General features: G+C 41.3%; 1 protein-coding gene across 3 annotated transcripts in view; it reads right to left on the bottom strand.

The window, feature by feature from the left end:
• The window catches only part of LOC101849873 (spartin), a 41,483-nt gene that overhangs the window by 2,973 nt on the left and 19,821 nt on the right, over positions 1-18,689 (bottom strand). For 2 of the 3 annotated variants that reach the window (XM_005106447.3, XM_035971908.1), the window contains exons 2-8: positions 18,174-18,614; positions 13,282-13,602; positions 11,024-11,123; positions 8,927-9,062; positions 7,295-7,365; positions 2,395-2,589; positions 676-840 (exon numbers count right to left, since the gene is read on the bottom strand). In XM_005106447.3, the coding sequence (XP_005106504.1) occupies positions 676-840; positions 2,395-2,589; positions 7,295-7,365; positions 8,927-9,062; positions 11,024-11,123; positions 13,282-13,527 (913 nt within the window). In that variant the 5' untranslated portion in view covers positions 13,528-13,602; positions 18,174-18,614. Of the gene's footprint in view, positions 1-675; positions 841-2,394; positions 2,590-7,294; positions 7,366-8,926; positions 9,063-11,023; positions 11,124-13,281; positions 13,603-18,167; positions 18,615-18,689 lie in introns of all 3 variants that reach the window. The other variant, XM_005106448.3, reaches the window with a different exon arrangement.

The following is an 18,689-nucleotide window of genomic DNA, read 5'->3' as shown; positions in this document are numbered from 1 at the left end:
TCTCTCTCTCTCTCTCACACACACACACACACACACACACACACTCACACACAGTCTCATCTCTCCATCATCAGGTTTCTTTTAAGTCTCACACCAGCTCACCTTTCAGTTACCCTTGTTCGTAGCTACTTTTACAGGGGAAGGAACAGTGGAACTGGATTAAGTTTTCCCAGGTTCATCTTTCAATCATCAACTGGCTCTCCCATTCACTAACCGCTAGATCACCTTTCACTTTCAGTCTCACCCTGGTTCACCTTTCATCATCAGCTCACCCTTCAGCCTCACACTGGCTCACCTTCATCACTAGCTCACCTTTTTTAGTCTCACATTCACACTAGTAGCTAGTTCACCTTTTATCATCAGCTCACCCTTCAGCCTTACACTGGCTCACCTTCAACAGTAGCTCACCTTTTAGTTTCACACTAACACTAGTAACTAAGTTCACATTTCATCATCAACTCACCCTTCACCCTCAAACTGGCTCGCCTTCATCACTTGCTCACCTTTTAGACTCACACCCACAATAGTAAATAGTTCACCTTTCATCATCAGCTCCCCTTCAGGTTCACACTAGTAACTAGTTCACCTTTCATTATCAACTCACCCTTCAGCCTCACACCAGCTCACTTTCATCACCAGCTCACCTTTCAATCTCAGACTCAGACTGGCTCTCACCTTTGATTCCCGAGGCTGTCTTCTCCGCCAAATCATCCAGTTCAGACTTGCCTGTCCAGGGGTCCGTTCTGCTCATGTGCTCAGGCAAGTACTTCTCCCCCTGACGGCGGACGTGAGGGGCCAGCTGGCGTCCTACAAACATGGTCGCCTCTCCCAGTGCAGCCACTGGATATGTATGACATACACATGTATGCGCAATGGTACGGAAAACTGTAAGACGTTGGCTACAGGATACTGATACACGTACAGGCATCATCGCCAGACACAGTGAATGGGAATTACGGGAGAGGGAGAGAGTTGCTGGGCATTGTGTGTGTGTGTGTATGAGTGTGTGTGTTTGTATGTGTGTGTGTGCTGCTTGTATTCTGATGAAAAGTTTTATGGCAATCTTCTTTTTCGTAAGGTATCTGGTCTGGAGCAGACATTGACGATCATAGTAGTTGTACCCCACTCCTCCCTTTTCTATCGGTCTTCTTGATTATATCACGTTTGTTTTTGTTTGTTTTTTAAATTGTGTTATTTGTTGCAAATTTGTTCAGGCCATCTGTGTATGTGGTATTCTGTCTTCCTCTGCTCTTCTTTCCCTCTGTCTTTCTAAAACACAGCAGCACTGTAGCTTCTCTAGTTCAGTTGATCTATTTATGTGGCCAAAGTCAATTTTCTCTTTCAGGTGGCCCTGGTTAAAGATCTTTCACAAACTGTCGTTTGGAGCGCTTATGGCATTATGACACTAAAAAAATTGACTTTCAAAATTCAAGCACTGTGCCGTAGGAAGTATGGAGGAGGGAGGTGGGGGGGGGGGGGAGGGCGGGGGAGGGTGCACACCACCTTGGACACATAAATTTAATTGATCTGCATGTGACTTTTCCCACAGATGATCTGCCAGGATCTGGTGAGTATGACCTGAATAGAGCTGGGCTGTAACTTACGGGAAAACCTCTCCTAAACTCCTGCCATCGAAGATTTCCATACTTAAAAATAGCTCTAAAGGTTATTTTGTTAGCAAAAGTGAGACTACCATTAATGATTGTCAATACATGTGTCAAACAAGTCTAACAATTCAAATATCTAACATAGGCCCTGTCATTACATCTGATGACGAATGTACCACAGAAATAAAACTTTACCGAAGAATTGCAATAGCTTAATTAAAGATAGATCCACAAAATGAGTCCAATCCCGAAAAACAGAAAATGCACACCAAAAAAAATCTTAAGTGAGGGCTTTAACTTTAAGCTTTTTTTTGCTTAAACATGTAGGAAAATTACTTAAGACACTGGAATACACATCTGAGGTAACAGAAATAAAGTTTCTTGTGGAAGACTGTTGAGAAATTTATGAAGGAAAAGAAATCAAAAATGGAGGTGCTGAAAGAAGCCAGCATGTGACAGTCATTAACAAAAAAAAACCTACATGATGTAAGGAAGAGACAAATGCAGTCTCTAGACACTTGAATCGATAGAATACAGTAGACACCTTTCTCTCACTGAAAAAAAATAGATGACTAAAAAGGTACAGGAAGACCAAGGCTAAACGTACTTGGAGAACTTGAAGAACTGACGGTCGACTAAGAAAAACTGTATGTGTAATAATAACTAAATAAGAGCATCCCAGCTGAGTAATGAGTAGTGAACAAGAAGTGCCGGTGTCCGTTTCAGATTTGGCACACAAAAGAAGAAGAATAAAGAGGAGGAGGAAGAAGAAGCTAGTACAGCTCACCCATGAATCCCGTGAAATCAGCCACGCCTTCAGCGGTCTTTCTGGCAACGGCCATGGCCATCTGCATCCCTGGGTCAACATTGCATTCAGTAGACTCTGGAGGTATCTGCTCTCGTAGTTTCTCGGAACCGACTCTGATGAGGTCACCCACCTTCTCAGCGGTTTTCTCAATGCCCCAGGCGATCCACTCTGCCCCTGTGTTGGAGATTGCATAGATTTAAATGCCGATATCAACCCTATAAGGTTATTTCAGAGGCAGGAACTCCGGATTTTAAGTCCATCTCCGATAGGACAGACTCAAACGGGTGGAGAGCCTCAAAACTTTCCAAAACAATCTAAGTTCAGAACACCCATTTGGGGATTTAAACCAGGGTCTTAACACGAGCTAACGATGCACCCTTCAGCTACTGAGTCCAACGGTAGGGGAGAAATTAACACAAAAAACTCTGCCCTGTTATACAGTATAATCCACTTATATCGACAGCCGATGTAGCCTATCGACTTTTTGACATCGACATATTTTCCAATTACGAAAATTTTCCTTCAATATCTTCACTGAACAATTTCTCTTATATCGACTTTTTTTCGGTCCACTCTGCTTTATCGACATGCTTCCTGGGTACCTGGCGAAGCCCACGAACATAAATGGGGGGGGGGGAAGCCACGCTAACGGTCAACGCATTCGTTTTTCATTAAGTCCGCATACCCACCAAGTAGCCTATTCGACACACCAGGCTTTAGTAGGTCATGAAGGGCCTACATAGTGTAGTCTCCGGCACAGTACAATGCCTCACAGACGTGAGTGTCTCGCGTGCTGAGCATCATCTGCCTACCCCCTTTTCCGATCCCTCACTCCCCTTCACCATCCCATTCTCATTCTCAGTCTGTTGCTGGCAAGTGTCAGAGTCAGTGCCTCACCTTTCCATTTTCCCCGTCAAGCGGCCGCAAACAGGCCTACAAGGCTGCTACAACAAAGTATGCGCTGGTGTGTAGCAGGGTTGCCACTCTCTATTTTGACACAAACCCAGATCCGGCCAAATTTGTGTCAAAATAAACCCAGATTTCAGTCCATAAACCCAGACACATGACTTATATAAGGGAAAAAAGGCCTGAGGTAAAAAATTTTAAAAAATTTTATTCAACAAAAAAATGTTTTAAGTTAATTAATTTTCAACTTCAATAAGCAATTTTCAGAATACTCCAACATTGAAAATAACATTGCTTACAGCGTGTGCAGTAGGCCAGATTTTAATGACAACACATGTAATTTAGCCTACGATGTAAGTGGCCTACTTAATCTCAATATAATAACACAGTAGGCTATGTGATCATTGTATTAAGAACGAAATGAGCCAAGAACCCAGATTTACTCAAATTTCCCTTGTACCTTCCCAGAACCCTGGACCCAAGTCGAAATACCCAGATCTGGGTTAAAAAACCCAGGAGTGGTAACCCTGGTGTGTAGTGTGCGCTTCGCTTTGCTCGGTCTTTGATACCGTAACTCCACTCCCCCCCCCCTTTTCCCCTCTGCCTCTTGTTAGTTTTTGGTTTCACTGTGTAGTTGTGTAAGAATCAAGGGAAGCAGCCAGCTTTAAAAAGTAGTGTTGTGTTTTTACCGCCGACCTCCCCTTGTTTTTTCCTCTTTGGCTTTATATTTTCACTTTTTATGATATTTGTATATATCGACATCAAATCCACTTCCCAAAACATGTCGATATAAGCGGATTATACTACACACACACACATATATATATATATATATATTTATATATATATATATATATATATATATATATATATATATATATATATATATATATATATATATATATATATATATATATATATATATATATATATATAGATAAGATCCATATGTATCTGTATATGTATGGTACAAGATAATATATTTGGGCGGGGGGCAATGATTATTTTTTTTTTAGTGCGGACCGAGGAGTGTTATGTCTACACTATAAAAATATTAGTCGGGTGAGATTTTTTATTTCAATTTTTGTGCTGACTATTTGCTTTTATAACAACTGACTAAAGAGTTAGATGTATACTGTAAAAGGTCCCATTATATAATAATCGGAATATATTATAAGTCAAACCTGTTATGTTATACCACCTACTTTAGGATGAGCAAGACGTTAGCGGTACAGTGGGGCTGACGGTATAACGTTATTCCCTCAAATAAAAATATAATTCAGAAGTAAAAGACTTAGGTTTCTGATCTGTAACAAAGAAAGATCTACACAAAGAAATTTTGCCATCATCCATTAAACTCCTACCATCTTAATCACCTTTGTAGCATGACCTTTAATATAAATTAAAGCAGGCAATATCAGAATATCATTGGGTTACAATCAGGATACTGAATACGTATCTAGCTTAACGATATTATTAATGTTCACAATTATTGTAACCATTTATATCATGCACGTGTCTGTGAGCCTGTTTTGGGATTGCAAGCATATTAATATTATATTTTTATGATTATGAGCACAGATGTGGGTGGAGAAGATATGTGAGAGAGTGTTTGTGCCTTACTACTGGCGCCCACCAGCCTTTTTGGTCATTGGGCCAATATCTTGGCGAAGCCGGATATTTTGCTGACAGGCCGAGGTGATGCAGTTCCTTTGACATTTCTCCAGGGGACTTTAAAATTTAATTCCAATTTTTTCTTTAAATATTGGCTAAAGACTAAAAAGCATTTTCATACTCAGCTCAAATCAGGAGCAAATCAGTTAATCAGCGACAAACGCTAAAAATAGACCAAATTCGTAGATGCGTGTGTGAGAAGGATTATCAAGTAGCCACTGAGTGGATGTCGTGCGTCGAGTTTAGTGTGCAAATCTGACGGCCAATTCGCTGACGGTGTTACAGGGCAAATTTGCATTAGTTTGATAAGGACCGTACAACTCAGTCAGTTAGAAGATGGCAAAGTCTATGTTCTGGCACAATACGAATCATCACACACAGCTCAGAAGTATGAATGTGCATAATTTATAGTATAGGTAAGCCAACAATTCAAGTTTTGGCCCTGGAAAAGTGCGCGCGAGCGAGGCGAAGCGTCGATTTGGTGTCAGATTCGTGCCATTTTTCAACAAAATATATCTAGTCTTGACATATAAGAGGAAACTTATATATTTTATATTCGTGTTCAGCAAGGTGTTCTTTCTTCTTTAGAAATACATGAATGTTGTTCTGTTTCTTTTTTTTTCCACTGAGAGCAATTAATTCCTAGTCCTATAAGGAAAACGACAACAGGGTCCACTGGTGGATTGTCGCGCTCAGTGCATTTGGTCACCAAGTTTTTCGGAGCGTACCCGATAGGGTTATTCAAACGGTCTAAAACCCGTAGACCAGGAGAAAACGCAAATGACTAATTTTTTTCAAACCATTAAAGAGGGAAGGTCACCCTCTTTATTTCAAAAGCAGGCAAAATGACACAGTGACAAAATATATTGTAAGAAAAACGAAGTTGGAAAAGAAATCACCAGAAATTGCTAGGGGGAGGGGGGGGGGGGGGGGTTGTTGTTGTTTTGGGTTTTGGGGGTTTTTTTTAGAAAACAATTTTTGCATTGATTAAACTGAAAAGCAAATCTTTTCCCTACATACGTACATATTGGGGTGTATGACATAAATGGAATCTGTGCTTTTCTGGTCTACAGAAGCATGCTGTTGTGAAACATACTCCCACCCCCTCCTCGCGCTTTGCGTCCTAACTGGAAAAGTGCACATGAGAGGGGCGAAGAGTCGATTTTGTGTCAAATGCAAGCCATTTCTCTCCCAGGCTTCAAATTAAAGGAAATCTATAATCGTTTGTGTTCGGTGGTCTTTCCTATTTCGAATCATGGTACCGTCAAACTCGTAGTATTTACAGGACAGACAGAACCGGCAGTTTTTCCCTGTTGTAAGCAAGTCCTGTTATAACCGTTATCAGGGGAAACTACCAGTATTGTTGCTCCTTCAGCTTACTATATATATCTGCTAATTTTCACGATGGCATATTTCAAACATTCTGTCCTATGCTTGCAAAAAAAAAATTAATAATAATAATATAATAAGCTTGTACCCTGCATTGTTATCAACGATTTTACAAAGTTTTGACTTTACAGGATAATAACTTTGCGAGCAACAGGCCTCTGGAAGTGGCCTCTTTTGATACAGCAAGTAAAAATTGTTCACTGAAAAGCTATCTACATACTACATACAATTTTATGGGTTTAGAATCAAAATTATAAGCCCAATGATTTTTTTAGTCTCTGTATGCAGCAATATCGTCCTTGGCTTCAAGAAAACATAATAAATAAGTTTGTGTATTGTCATTACATGACTGTGTGACTGTTCAAAGTCCTGCTTTTTTCTTTGTTTTGCAGGCTGGGTGAAATGTTCTACGTTTTGAATGAATCTGAACCTTCATAAAGTTTTTATTCACTGTCGGATTCTAATGATTTAAACGATAACTTTCATCGTTTTTTAAAGCTCTTTCTGATCCAGTTTTTTTTTTAATCTACATTCAGACAATTTGATTTTTTTTTCTCTGAGGTACCTTATAATTATTAGCACGTCACTGAATACAAAGAAACGTTTCCGTCACAATCGGAATGAAAACAATTATGCGCAGCCTTGTAAATGAAAGTGCGCCCTTTGTGACGTCAGAGCTATAAGACTCTTAGTTCAAGGCGGTCATTGACTGACCCTACGTAAGAGTAATGGTAATAAAATAACGTTATCTTTTTTTTTATAACCATCATATGAAGCTATTAAAAAATATACTATGGTTTGTATTTCTTACACGTCACCATCGATTATAAAATTATTATTGCTCCTACAATACATGTACACCAATGACTGGGTGGAGAGTCCATTACATATATATATACATAATATGTACCTGTGACGATGTTGTCAGAGTTGCTCGACGCCTTGATTTCACTCAGTTTACATGTGCCGTACTGTGGTGGGCTGTGAGTAAAACACAGTGGACAGGGGAGGGAGTTTAATTACTCCAGGGCCAACTTCGACACTATGTATTACTACAGCTACAGATTTACAACAAAACTGGATAGGAAGCAAACGAGAAAAGCAGGTGGTTGGTGGAAGGCACCACTACTGGTAAGTCCTACTCCTCTGCTCTTTTTTCCCTCTAGTGTTTCTTTCTGAATTGCCTTACTTACAATACCTCTGCACTAAAGGATCATTATTGTGCTATCGCGCTTCCCTTTACTCCGTCAAACAAACGAAAGAGAGAGTAAAAGAGGCCAATACCTACACTTACATACTTACGCACAAAAATCTGCAATAGTAAATGAACGACATTATAGTGGCAACTGACCACTCTCCTGTCTGCCAAACAATTGAAAAGTGAAGGGAACCCTGCACGATCACTATTGCAGTGGACATAAACCACAACGTGTAACAAAAGCAAAGCCTACACAACCAGTGTCTGTGAAGTGGCGGTGAAGCGCTTTGCCGTCGCATGCAGGAGACACAGTTCGATTCCTGAGTGGGGAGAATTTTAATCAATTATCTGCTGGGGTTTTCTACTGGGATCTTGTATACCTTTCACTCTCAGTCAGGATGGGCCCAGTCAGCCCGCCTCATTAATGTACTAAATTGTGTCGATGGAGGCATCGAAACATGTTCATTAAAACAAAAGCCTACATGGCTCATCTCATAGCATCCACACCACAAGATAAAAAGTAAGAGTGACAAAACCAGACACAGTATAATCTAACCCTATTATTTACACAGTAGGCAATGTAATGCCCAACAGCTCAGATACACTTGTGATTCACTACGTCAAATGGCTATCCACAATAACATGTGCTTCATACCCATAGACCAAAAATAAACATGGGGTTTCCCACTAAAATCAGCAATGTAGAAATGCGGGGGAAAAATTAGTAAAAGACCCAATAAGTCATTTGACAAACTCAGCTGTTCAGAGAGGTATCAGGCAAAAACCTCAATTTTCTGAAAACTGCGTTTCTTACTTCCCAATTCAAACGACTAAAACTTTTGAACCAAATCAGCAAGACTAAAAATGTTTTCACCTACTTGAGCTTGTGCAAGTCAACTCAAAATACTACACGTCGTCCACTTTAAAAAAAATAAAACATCTTTTTGAAAACAACTTTGGATTCTGTTGGAGGTGAACTTTGCGACTTTGAAACTCGGATAACCACCACATGGAGTCCTTAAGCTACTTGCACATTATTACTTCATGGAGTTCTAATATGTAGATAGTCGCCGTCGCCGTCGCCGTCGCCGTCGCCGACGGCACCACCACCATCATCATCATCATCATCATCAAATACGAAGTGTATGACTAGTTCATGTTCAGACAAATCATTAATCAGACACGTTTGTAAACCAATGTGATGGGTCATAAATTGCCCATGGTGATAGAAGAAGGCACCAGCTCCAGCTATGATAGCACTTTAGCCCACTATGAACACGCTGAATCAAGAAACAAAGAATATTGAAGACACTCGATACCAGTAACAGCAACTCTCATTCTCACTTCTTATGCCCCTGCCGGTTGTGGCGAGAGTGGTCCCTTTGCAGCTCCAGGGCAGTGAACGACTCGATGAGACGCTCAAATCTGCTTCGCTTCCGCTCAGCCAGACGTTCGGGCAGCTTGAGGCATACTACCGAACCTGCAGTGGAAAGATGCACACATTGCATAGGAAAGATGGCCATCACAGCTGACATGTAAAAATCTAATGAAATATTGTCCATGTTTCACACCCTCTATCGACACTATCTGGATCATTTAAGAGAGAGGCTGCTTCGACCCTCTCTTCCAGGGCGAACCAGGGCTGAAAGGGAACAATATCCTAACAAATAGTACTTAATGCATGTCATACGACACTTCCCCAAACAGGCATCGAACTCACACGTTCTGCATGCGACAACGAAGCGCACAGCCAACAGGCACATGGTGAAGATTGCAAACAAACTTTAAAAGAAAAATTACCACAGATGTGGAGTATTAGTGGCATTGTTACATAACATTAGTGTGTGGGTGGTTGGCAGGTGCTCTGGTGTGGTTTTCTCCTTCTTTCCTCAAACATCAGTCGTCTTTATCTTATCTCTCATTCTTTCTTGTGCATTGACCATGAAAATGATTTCAAAGGTTAATGGTCACATTCTTCTCACTGTTTTTCTGATAGCATGGCTGTAGGACTGTAGGGTACGGGATCTTTAACGTGCGCAAATTTTTCGCCTATATCCAAGAAGGCTAGGTGTAAGATCTCACCTACCATAAGATCAGAGGTGTAGATGAAAGACAGCAGTGAGAAGGAGCCGAGGAGTAGCAGTAGAAAGGCTGCAGAAAGAGTGTCCGGCGCCCAGAGGAGGGGGGGGGGAGGGAGCAGACAGTGGAGACGAAGACGACAGAACTTAGATAGAGAGCAGGAAAGGAGGTGAAAGGAGAAAATTTTTAGAGGTGAAAATTTCCCCGTCGCTGTCCGGATTCGAACCCAGGACTTATTGAATGAGAGGCAAGAACCGTAACCTCTAGACCAGGAGAGCCCTCGATGTACCTACAAAATAGATAATAATAATAATAATAATAATAATAATAATAATAATAATAATAATAATAATAATAATAATAATTGCATTTATATAGCGCATATCCATGCTCAAGAGCATGCTCTATGCGCTTTACAACTATTATTATCCCAGCAGACCCTCTGAGAACACTCAGAAACATTCTCGGCTTCCATGGTTAGAGAAGTGAGTTATGGGATACCTAGTATCGTTGGTCATGAAATAGAAAAATTTTAGGACTACCTTGGAGTAGAGAACAGCGCTGTGAGATAGTACAAAAATAGTTATATAATGTTAGGGTTTTCAGGCTTTTTTACGCGTTCCGATTATCACAGAAGTGCCTGCCTTCGTGCCTGCCTTCGCGCCTGCCTTCGCGCCTGCCTTCGCGCCTGCCTTCGTGCCTGCCTACAAATTCAAACCCAACTGAGCTTTACGTAAATTAAAATTAGACATTTCTGCTGGTTCAGAAGCTAGGTTAATGTTATGTTTCATTATATTCAATGCCCCTCAATCACCGAACTACCTTTAGACCTGTCAGGTATGAAATAAAAGCCTTGCAGGCTCGTGGTCTTCGGGCTGATATCTGGTTGCGCACGTTAAAGACCTTCCTTGATTCCAAACGTATTGATCACATCTCTCCTTTAGAGTATAATATCAACGAAGTCAAGATATGAAAGGATGGCGAGGTCGTACCTCCTCTGTTTACCGCCCAGACAAAGCTGCATCATGCATACTGCTTTAAAAGGATGTCTGTCAAAACGAAATAAGGCCATACATCCCAAACATCTCATAATCCCCTTCTGTGATGCATGGCCTACCGGTACTCGTACTCGTCTATTCAGTGAACTACATGAGTGCATCACTAAATATAATACGGTAGTGTAAATAAAATAAAGGCAACACACATTTGGTTTCTTAAAAGAGAGTTTCGAAGAGAAGAAATTTAGCAGCAGCAGCAACAGAAGAAGAAGAAGAAGAAAAAGAAGAAGAAGAAGAAGAAGAAGAAGAAGAAGAAGAAGAAGAAGAAGAAGAAGACATGCTAAAAATTCACTGCCACCCTCACCTGGTTGCTTTGTATTATTGTCGGGGAACAAGTAAGCTCCATCGACGGTGCGCAAGGCTGGTGTGGAACCTGCAACCAGTGGGTACATCCAGTCTCCAACCTGGGAATAGTGGACGTACAGTGCACAATAGTCCAGATCATACAGCATTCGGTCAATACATGATTCTAGGTGTTATAGATAGATTAATAGTATTATTATTATTGTCATCATTGTCACGTATCATTCCCAAAAGAGGAGCAGTAACAATGATGTTGGGAAGAACAAAAAACAAAAAACAACACAAACTCCACTGGATGATGAACTTAAAACCACAGTACCATCAATAAAAGGAAGAGTAAAATAACAGGAAAATAACCCTGGGATATTTATAACAAAATTTAAAAATTATAACACGGCAATAGCAAAGACAACAACATACAAAGTGGAATGGAAAGGGAACCGACATTGTAAAACAACAGTGATATACACAGTGGAAATGAGATTAGATACCACATAAAGGCTAAAAACATACTACGTGAAACAGTATACCAAAATGACAAGAATATACACAGTGGAAAAGGAAAAAAACTCATAACAAGTGGAGGGGAAAGATACTGAATAAAGAGAATATGTACCACGTGAAGAAAAACCATTTCCAGTAGAAGGGGAGAGATACTACATAGTGACAAAAAAGATAGATAGGCATACATACATACGTACATATATATATGTGTGTGTGTGTGTGTGTGTGTGTGTGTAAGGAGAAGGATACTGCATAATGGCAAAGGCATACTCGGTAGAAAAACGGTTTGATATTACACAAAAACAACAAAATAAACATACCCAACAGAATGGGAAATGTACCACATTATGAAAAGAAAGATGAGGAAGGAAACTGATACAGTAAAACATGACTATAGCGGCACCCACTACAGCGGGACCATCCTTTCAGCTGGACCTTACCGGAATCCCTTTTTTCCCTATGTAAACTCAATCACTTATGCTTGGATATAGCGGGGTAAAGAAAGTCCCGAACTCGGATACAGCGGGAGAGATCGAGCAAGCTCTAGCTGGGTGGAAGGGGGAGGGGGTGCTGTAGGTGGGCTCCAAACAGGCAGTCAGCGGTGATTGGCCAGTCCAGTGATAAGTGAGGTGGGGCAGGCGGAAGAGAGAGAGACGGTGCGGAGAGACTCGTTACGGGAGCCACTCCAAAATTTAAAGTGATGTGCCATAGCCTAGACGCTCAGTACCGCATAAAAGCGTATAGGTCATAGCCCTAGGCCTAGGCTAAGCCAAAAATTAAAAGAAGAGGAAAGCGTGTAGTGTGTGATTCCTGCCTCATTAAATTGTGATCGTTGATGCTCAGGCATACGCATGCATCCACTTCACCAGTTCTACCGTAGGCCTACCGGTGCGATAGACAGCACAAACAACAAACCGAGGAAAAGATGGCTTCCAAAAAAGTCTAAAGGTAATGCTTCTCACTCGAATTAAAGGCCGAGATAATCAACGAAGTTGACAAGAAAAGAAAGACTAACCTGAAGGGCAAATTTTATTGATGTGGAAGGGATGTAATTATGTGAATTTTTTTTAAATTTAGGTAATTTCCCCTCTGATTCCTGACTCGCCTACAGCGGGATTTTTCTTCGGGAACCAAAAGTCACGCTATAACTGTGTTCTACTGTCCCACAAAACGAAAAAACACACAGTAAAAGTAAAAGGGGAAGGGTACTAATGACTAGAAAGTACGTAGTGGAAAATGGATTAGACATCACATAAAAATAGAAACATGCCCAGTGAAAAGGGAACGATACCACGTAATGACAGTAACAAACGCAATGGATAGAGAAGGATACTATTAGCAAAATACACCGGCGAATGGGAACAACACTAACGCAACATGAAACACACAAACTGGAAGGGAAGGGCGTACATTAACGACAACAGCATACTGAGTAGAACGCACCACCCAGCTGATATGACGACAAAATGCAAGGGGAAACCCCAAATCTGTTGGTTAACTCTTCAAGGATGCATGTTCTGGTTATTCGACAACATATATAATATATAACATATTCAATTCATATTATTTTCTTTATCTGAAACATAAAATTACAGCAGATGCAAACTATGAAATATACAAATTTGTGTTTTGGATTTTTGTAAGGTCATTAAAATCCTACAACATGGCCTTTGATCTGCTCTGCTGTCGGACATATTATGTGCCCGCCACAATTTTAAAGTGTTAAGGTCCTGACTCGCTAGGCGAGCAACTCACTTGAAGGAAGACAGATGCTGTTCCTTTGCGCTGGGTGTGGCCTTCATCGGCCCGTGTGAGACTGACGATGACCAAAGAGCTGGGACAGGACGGGGCGCTGACCACACCCTCTGGGCTGATGTAAATGATCTCCACACCGTAGTGAATTCTGAAGATCTCAGTACGATGGCTCATTCGATCCTCGGAAACTTCAGCGGCAGATATAATAATATTATGGTCCCTGTGAAGCATCAATTCCTCGTCCATGCCATGATGGGGGCCCTCGTCCTCGCTTACTGTTTCGTCATGCGACAGGGGCAGGGCGTCACCGATGGCCTGACACTTACACAAAGAAAATACACCAAAAATATGTTTTAAACCCCTTTAATTTCTACTGATAATAATAATGATAAAAATAATCATCATCATAGTAAGCCCTTTCACACACGGTTAAGAATAAGTGTAATTGTAAAATATGTTTTGTATCCCCATTGACACAATTTATCAATTACGAGGCCGGCTGCTTCGACTCTGCCTGCCAGGCCAACTCAGGTTGAGAGGGATACTCAATGTCCCTGAAGACAGACAAAAATACTAGATTACAATCTAAAAAATGGGAATCGAACTCACGTCTTCTACCTGTGAAGGAGACTCACCTTACCGCCACAACACGATCGCTGGTTGACACTCTTGTGCTGTCAAAGAATCCACGTACCGGAATGACATTTTTTGAGACTCAGGGAATCTACTAAGTAATGAAAGGCCTCGAGGAGGGAGAGGTGAATAACACCAAACAAGGGGTCGGTTGTTCAAATCCTGTCTTAATGGTGAAAAGTCAGAAAAGCTATAGGTATGACACGCAGAGTATGATACTACCCCCCCAACCCCCTATATACAACTAACGTAGAGATGCCAAAGCGCAGCCGGACCTGACCAGGGCCAGTTTCTATTTAAAAAATTATTATAACGATCCTTTCCTGAATGCTGAACTGGCATGCTCTTCCTAGAGTGTCTTCACATTAGCTCAACTAACCTTTCGAATTTACTTCTGCCACTATTCTACTCCGCGAAGATGATGTCAGTTTCGCCAGGTGTTATTTCGAGCTTCCACAATTCGCCTTTTGATGTTTTGAGATGAGTTGTTTCAACCCTATTTATCTTGTTGATTTGGGAACATTTTTGAACGGCAATGTACAGATTCCACAAACTGCATATTATGTTTTCTGTATACTTGAAATATATTGACTGAATTATTTTCAAAGGAAAAACGTGCGTGGTCCTGTTGAAGTTAAGGCATTTACGTCATCCGACTTTGCACAGCCAGGCACAGACTGAGATGAAGGCAATACCGTACCCAATACATGTAGTTTTGCATGGATATGGCTATGAGTGGAGCAATGTCAAAATCAAAGGAAATCTTAACATGAAAAAAAAAGTAAAGCAAAAGCTCAAGTAAGAAGAGTGAGGAAAATGTGAGAGGGCAGATTTAAACTGTAAACCAAAGAGAAAGTAAAGAAACTTAAATGGGAAGAGAAGAAGATTTAAAAAGAGAATGCCGGAAGATTAGAAAAAAAAGGCTAGAACTGAAATACAGATACAAAAAAAATCAATATAAAGAATGGGATGGGGAAAAGTTACAAAGACTGACCAGCGCTGGCTTTAGTGACAAAAACATGATTTTCGATAATGACAGAGACGATAATGAGAAGACGGATGAGAAGGCTGCTAGTGCGAGTGGATACATTTTGAGCTAATCGGCCAATCTGGGTCTCCGGAATAAGAAAATGAAAGTCTGGAAACAAACTAAAACTATCTGTGTTTGACCATGTTGCAAATGTCATTAGTGTTGAAAGTGACATGAATGAAGAGATGCAGATACATCTAACGACATTAATCCCGATCTGTCGTCGCTAACGAGAGAGAGAGAGAGAGAGAGAGAGAGTGAGAGAGAGAGAGAGGGGGGAGAGAGAGAGGGGGGAGAGGGGGGAGAAGGCGGGTGGTGCGTGAAAGATGGAACGTAGATACATTCAAACCCTGTATAACGGGAGTGATCAGAATAATGCAATGGTAGATCTTTAGCGTTATAGCAGAGTCGCAGCTACTGTAGAAAACAAAAGGGGACAACAGCAGGATGCTTATTTGCAAAAATAGATAGCAAAGTGCTGGACTGCAGAACACAATATCGACACACAGTGTATTTCAGCAAGTGTCTTATGTTTTCTTCCAAACTGCCTCAATAAGAGCCGCTTTGGGTCTCAAGTGTAATGAGCTTAATGTAATTGCCATAATTTGGATATCTGAATGAAAATAGTGGCTCGAAGCTGAGAATATTGTAAGATGCGTTAACTGGTCAGCAGCCAAAGATTAGACTGTCAAGCTACAATTAAAACCTGTAACTGTAATTTTTATGTGGCACTGCATCTAAATCTAGACTAGTACTAGTACTAATACACCTAAACGCATGCTAGCCTCGTCATTCTAGAATATAATATAATTCAAATCAGTGAAATTAGACACACACGCGCAAAAATATTTTTAAAAGGATATATAAAAACTGTCCCTTTAACCTCGAGTCAGCATTATTCCAGTTGTTGAAAACAGATCCCACACTAGATCTATATTTATTCCTTTCCCCTCGTTTGATGTGTTTTGAGTTCTACGCGTGACCATTTAGGCACAGAAACCATTTGTTTTATGTAGATATGTACTATCTTACTGAACTTAATCCCTCTAGTCTTTGAACATTTGTTAGTTGCAAAACGTAAGCAACTGTATCCAGGCTACGCTTTTGGCCGCGGTAAACTAGGGAACATGGCTACGCTGATGGGTCGCGTCAGTGAATAATCATAATATATTATTATGGCCGTGGTATGGTACTTCGGGTGAGAGGAAAAATTGGCCTCTCCCGATCTGTGTAAATGCAGAGTTTCTTCCTCTGCTATTCAGGAGACCCAGCATGACCAAAGATTCTCCACTACCAAGATGCTCTTTGGGCTCTTGTCCGCGCCGTGACGGGCCCCGCTTTGTGACCAAAGATTCTCCACTACCAAGATGCTCTTTGGGCTCTTGCCCGCGCCGTGACGGGCCCCGCTTTGCCACATAGCGCGTGATGGGCTACGTCACTAGGCGACGCGAGGTTGGTGTCATCGCCAACTGCTTGGTGTGTGTGTGTGTGTGTGTGTGTTTGTGTGTGTGTGTGCGTGTGTGTGTGTGTGCGTGTGTGCGTGTGTGTGTGTGTGTGTGTGTGTGTGTGTGTGTGTGTGTGTGTGTGTGCGTGTGTGTGTGTGTGTGTGCGTGTGTGTGTGTGTGTGTGTGTGTGTGTGACCACGAGAATTGTTAAGATTGTTTAAAGATAGCACAAATTCACAAAAGGAAAAAGGGGGAGGTGCTGTGAATGAAAAGAAAAAGAAAACTGAAAATCAACAAACAAAAACGAGGAAAATTATTTAAAGATTTTAGGTGGCAAGTTAATCACTTTCGCCGGGTTAAAATTGTGTTTAATAGCTAATTGGTCATTACTTAGGCCTATAGAGCTCACTTGTTGGTCGACTTTAATCGACTCATCTGTTATAATTTTTTTATATGGGTGCCGGGTGCAACAAGTGCAACTATTGGACAAAATCCATAATAATTACTTGTGCAATTTTATTGGGCGGCATAGGTCTGTGGTAGAATGACGAATCAGAATGGTTGATCAGGCAAGAGTCAAGGATCACTGCTCATTCGGCGCTGATCTCTGCCAGCTATTTCGGCGTGAACGACAAATGACACTTGGTCACTGTTGCGTCAGTGCAAACAAACTCACCTTGTTTGCAAACAAACATCATCAGACTATGATAGCTGATCGACCAGGGTTATAAAAATATAGTATCACTTGTAAAATGTGTATCTCTGACAGTGCGTATTGACATGGGTAAGTTGATGTGTAAGAGCAGGCAGGAGCGAGGAGAAAACGAACAGAAAAGGGGGAGTGGGGGTGGTACCAACAAAAAATTTGAATTGTGCAAAAAATGTATGTGCGCTGCTTTAGTGCAGGCCAGATGTGCACCGATCGACCTTATGTAGTTCGCTGTCTAGTCATTTGATATCGCAATGACGGTTAAAGTGTCGTAATTAGTCTAGCTAGCACGTTGTCACTGGTCGACATCATTATATCAATTACAAAATTACCAGACAAATATTGACAGTGTGCTATGAGAGTAACTTTTTGGTCGAACTTAAGAAGTGAACTTATTGTGGCGACACACAGTCTTGCTTTACAATTTCTTTTTATGACTTGAAGTCCCGATCGTTTATATAACAATATCTGGAAAATTCAAACTGTCCTTGTCTCTTTTAAGTGGTATGAAACAACAAAACTCTCTCTCTCTCTCTCTCTCTCTCTCTCTCTCTCTCTCTCTCTCTCTCTCTTTCTCTCTCTCTCTCTCACTGTCCGGGAGCAGAATTGCACGCTTTCAATCAAGAGCGCTGGAACGTTTGTTTACACTCGTTGAGTCGTTCCACGGGCCGTCACGCGCTAACTCAAAGTAGCGCCCAAATCTCACGCGGACGCCAGATTAGGGCAATTGAAACATCTTGGTAGTGGAGAATCTTTGGCATGACCACACACTGACTGTTAAATCCGATCACAACAAGAATAAATGTAACCATAATCTCTTAAAGAAAGTTCATAGTTCACTCGCAACCAGGGTTGGCATCTCTACTATACAACCCCTCCCCCCACAACTAAAAGATACACACACACACACACACACACACACACACACACACACACACACACACACACACACACACACACACACACACACACACACAAACACAACACACACACACACACACACACACACACCATAGTGTGCCAACAGTTCTCGCAGGAAAACATACATTAAATACAATCACACACTCACACTGACCTGCAGCTCCCCAGCCTCCTGTGCCACGTCATCTTGCAACTCTTACAGTCTCAGCACCACTTCCTGGTTTGTCTTTTTCATCTTCTGCTGCATTAACTTGGCCTGGGACCTCTTACCCCTATTGCAGTCCCCCAAGCGCTTACAGTAGACCCTCAGCCCCACCTCTAAAAGACGATGGCAATCAGAGTATTTCTGAAAAGCCAAAACTTTATTCTTTTGCTCACTGGCTCGCTGAGCCGAGACGAGGAACTCGTTGTAGATGACGTCGCGCAGTCGCTGAAGGTCGCCATAGTTCCTTACTTCAAAATCAAAAGGACTGGTGGGAACGCTTGACCTCGAAGGAGCTGTCGGAGTCTGCGCGGGCCGCCGTGTTGATGCCATAGTTCAGCCAAATGTAAAAGTTGGTTACTCTGTAACGGCTCGAGTAGACACCAGCAAAGACTGGAAATTAAAAAATATATATATTATAAACGTGTAGATACATTTTAAAAATGAATAATACCACTCACCTCGGGA

This window comes from Aplysia californica, unplaced genomic scaffold, assembly GCF_000002075.1.
Source record: "Aplysia californica isolate F4 #8 unplaced genomic scaffold, AplCal3.0 scaffold00534, whole genome shotgun sequence".
Lineage (NCBI taxonomy): Eukaryota > Metazoa > Mollusca > Gastropoda > Aplysiida > Aplysiidae > Aplysia > Aplysia californica.
Note: the sequence above shows the minus strand (reverse complement) of the source record. Positions and strands in the feature narration are given on the sequence as shown.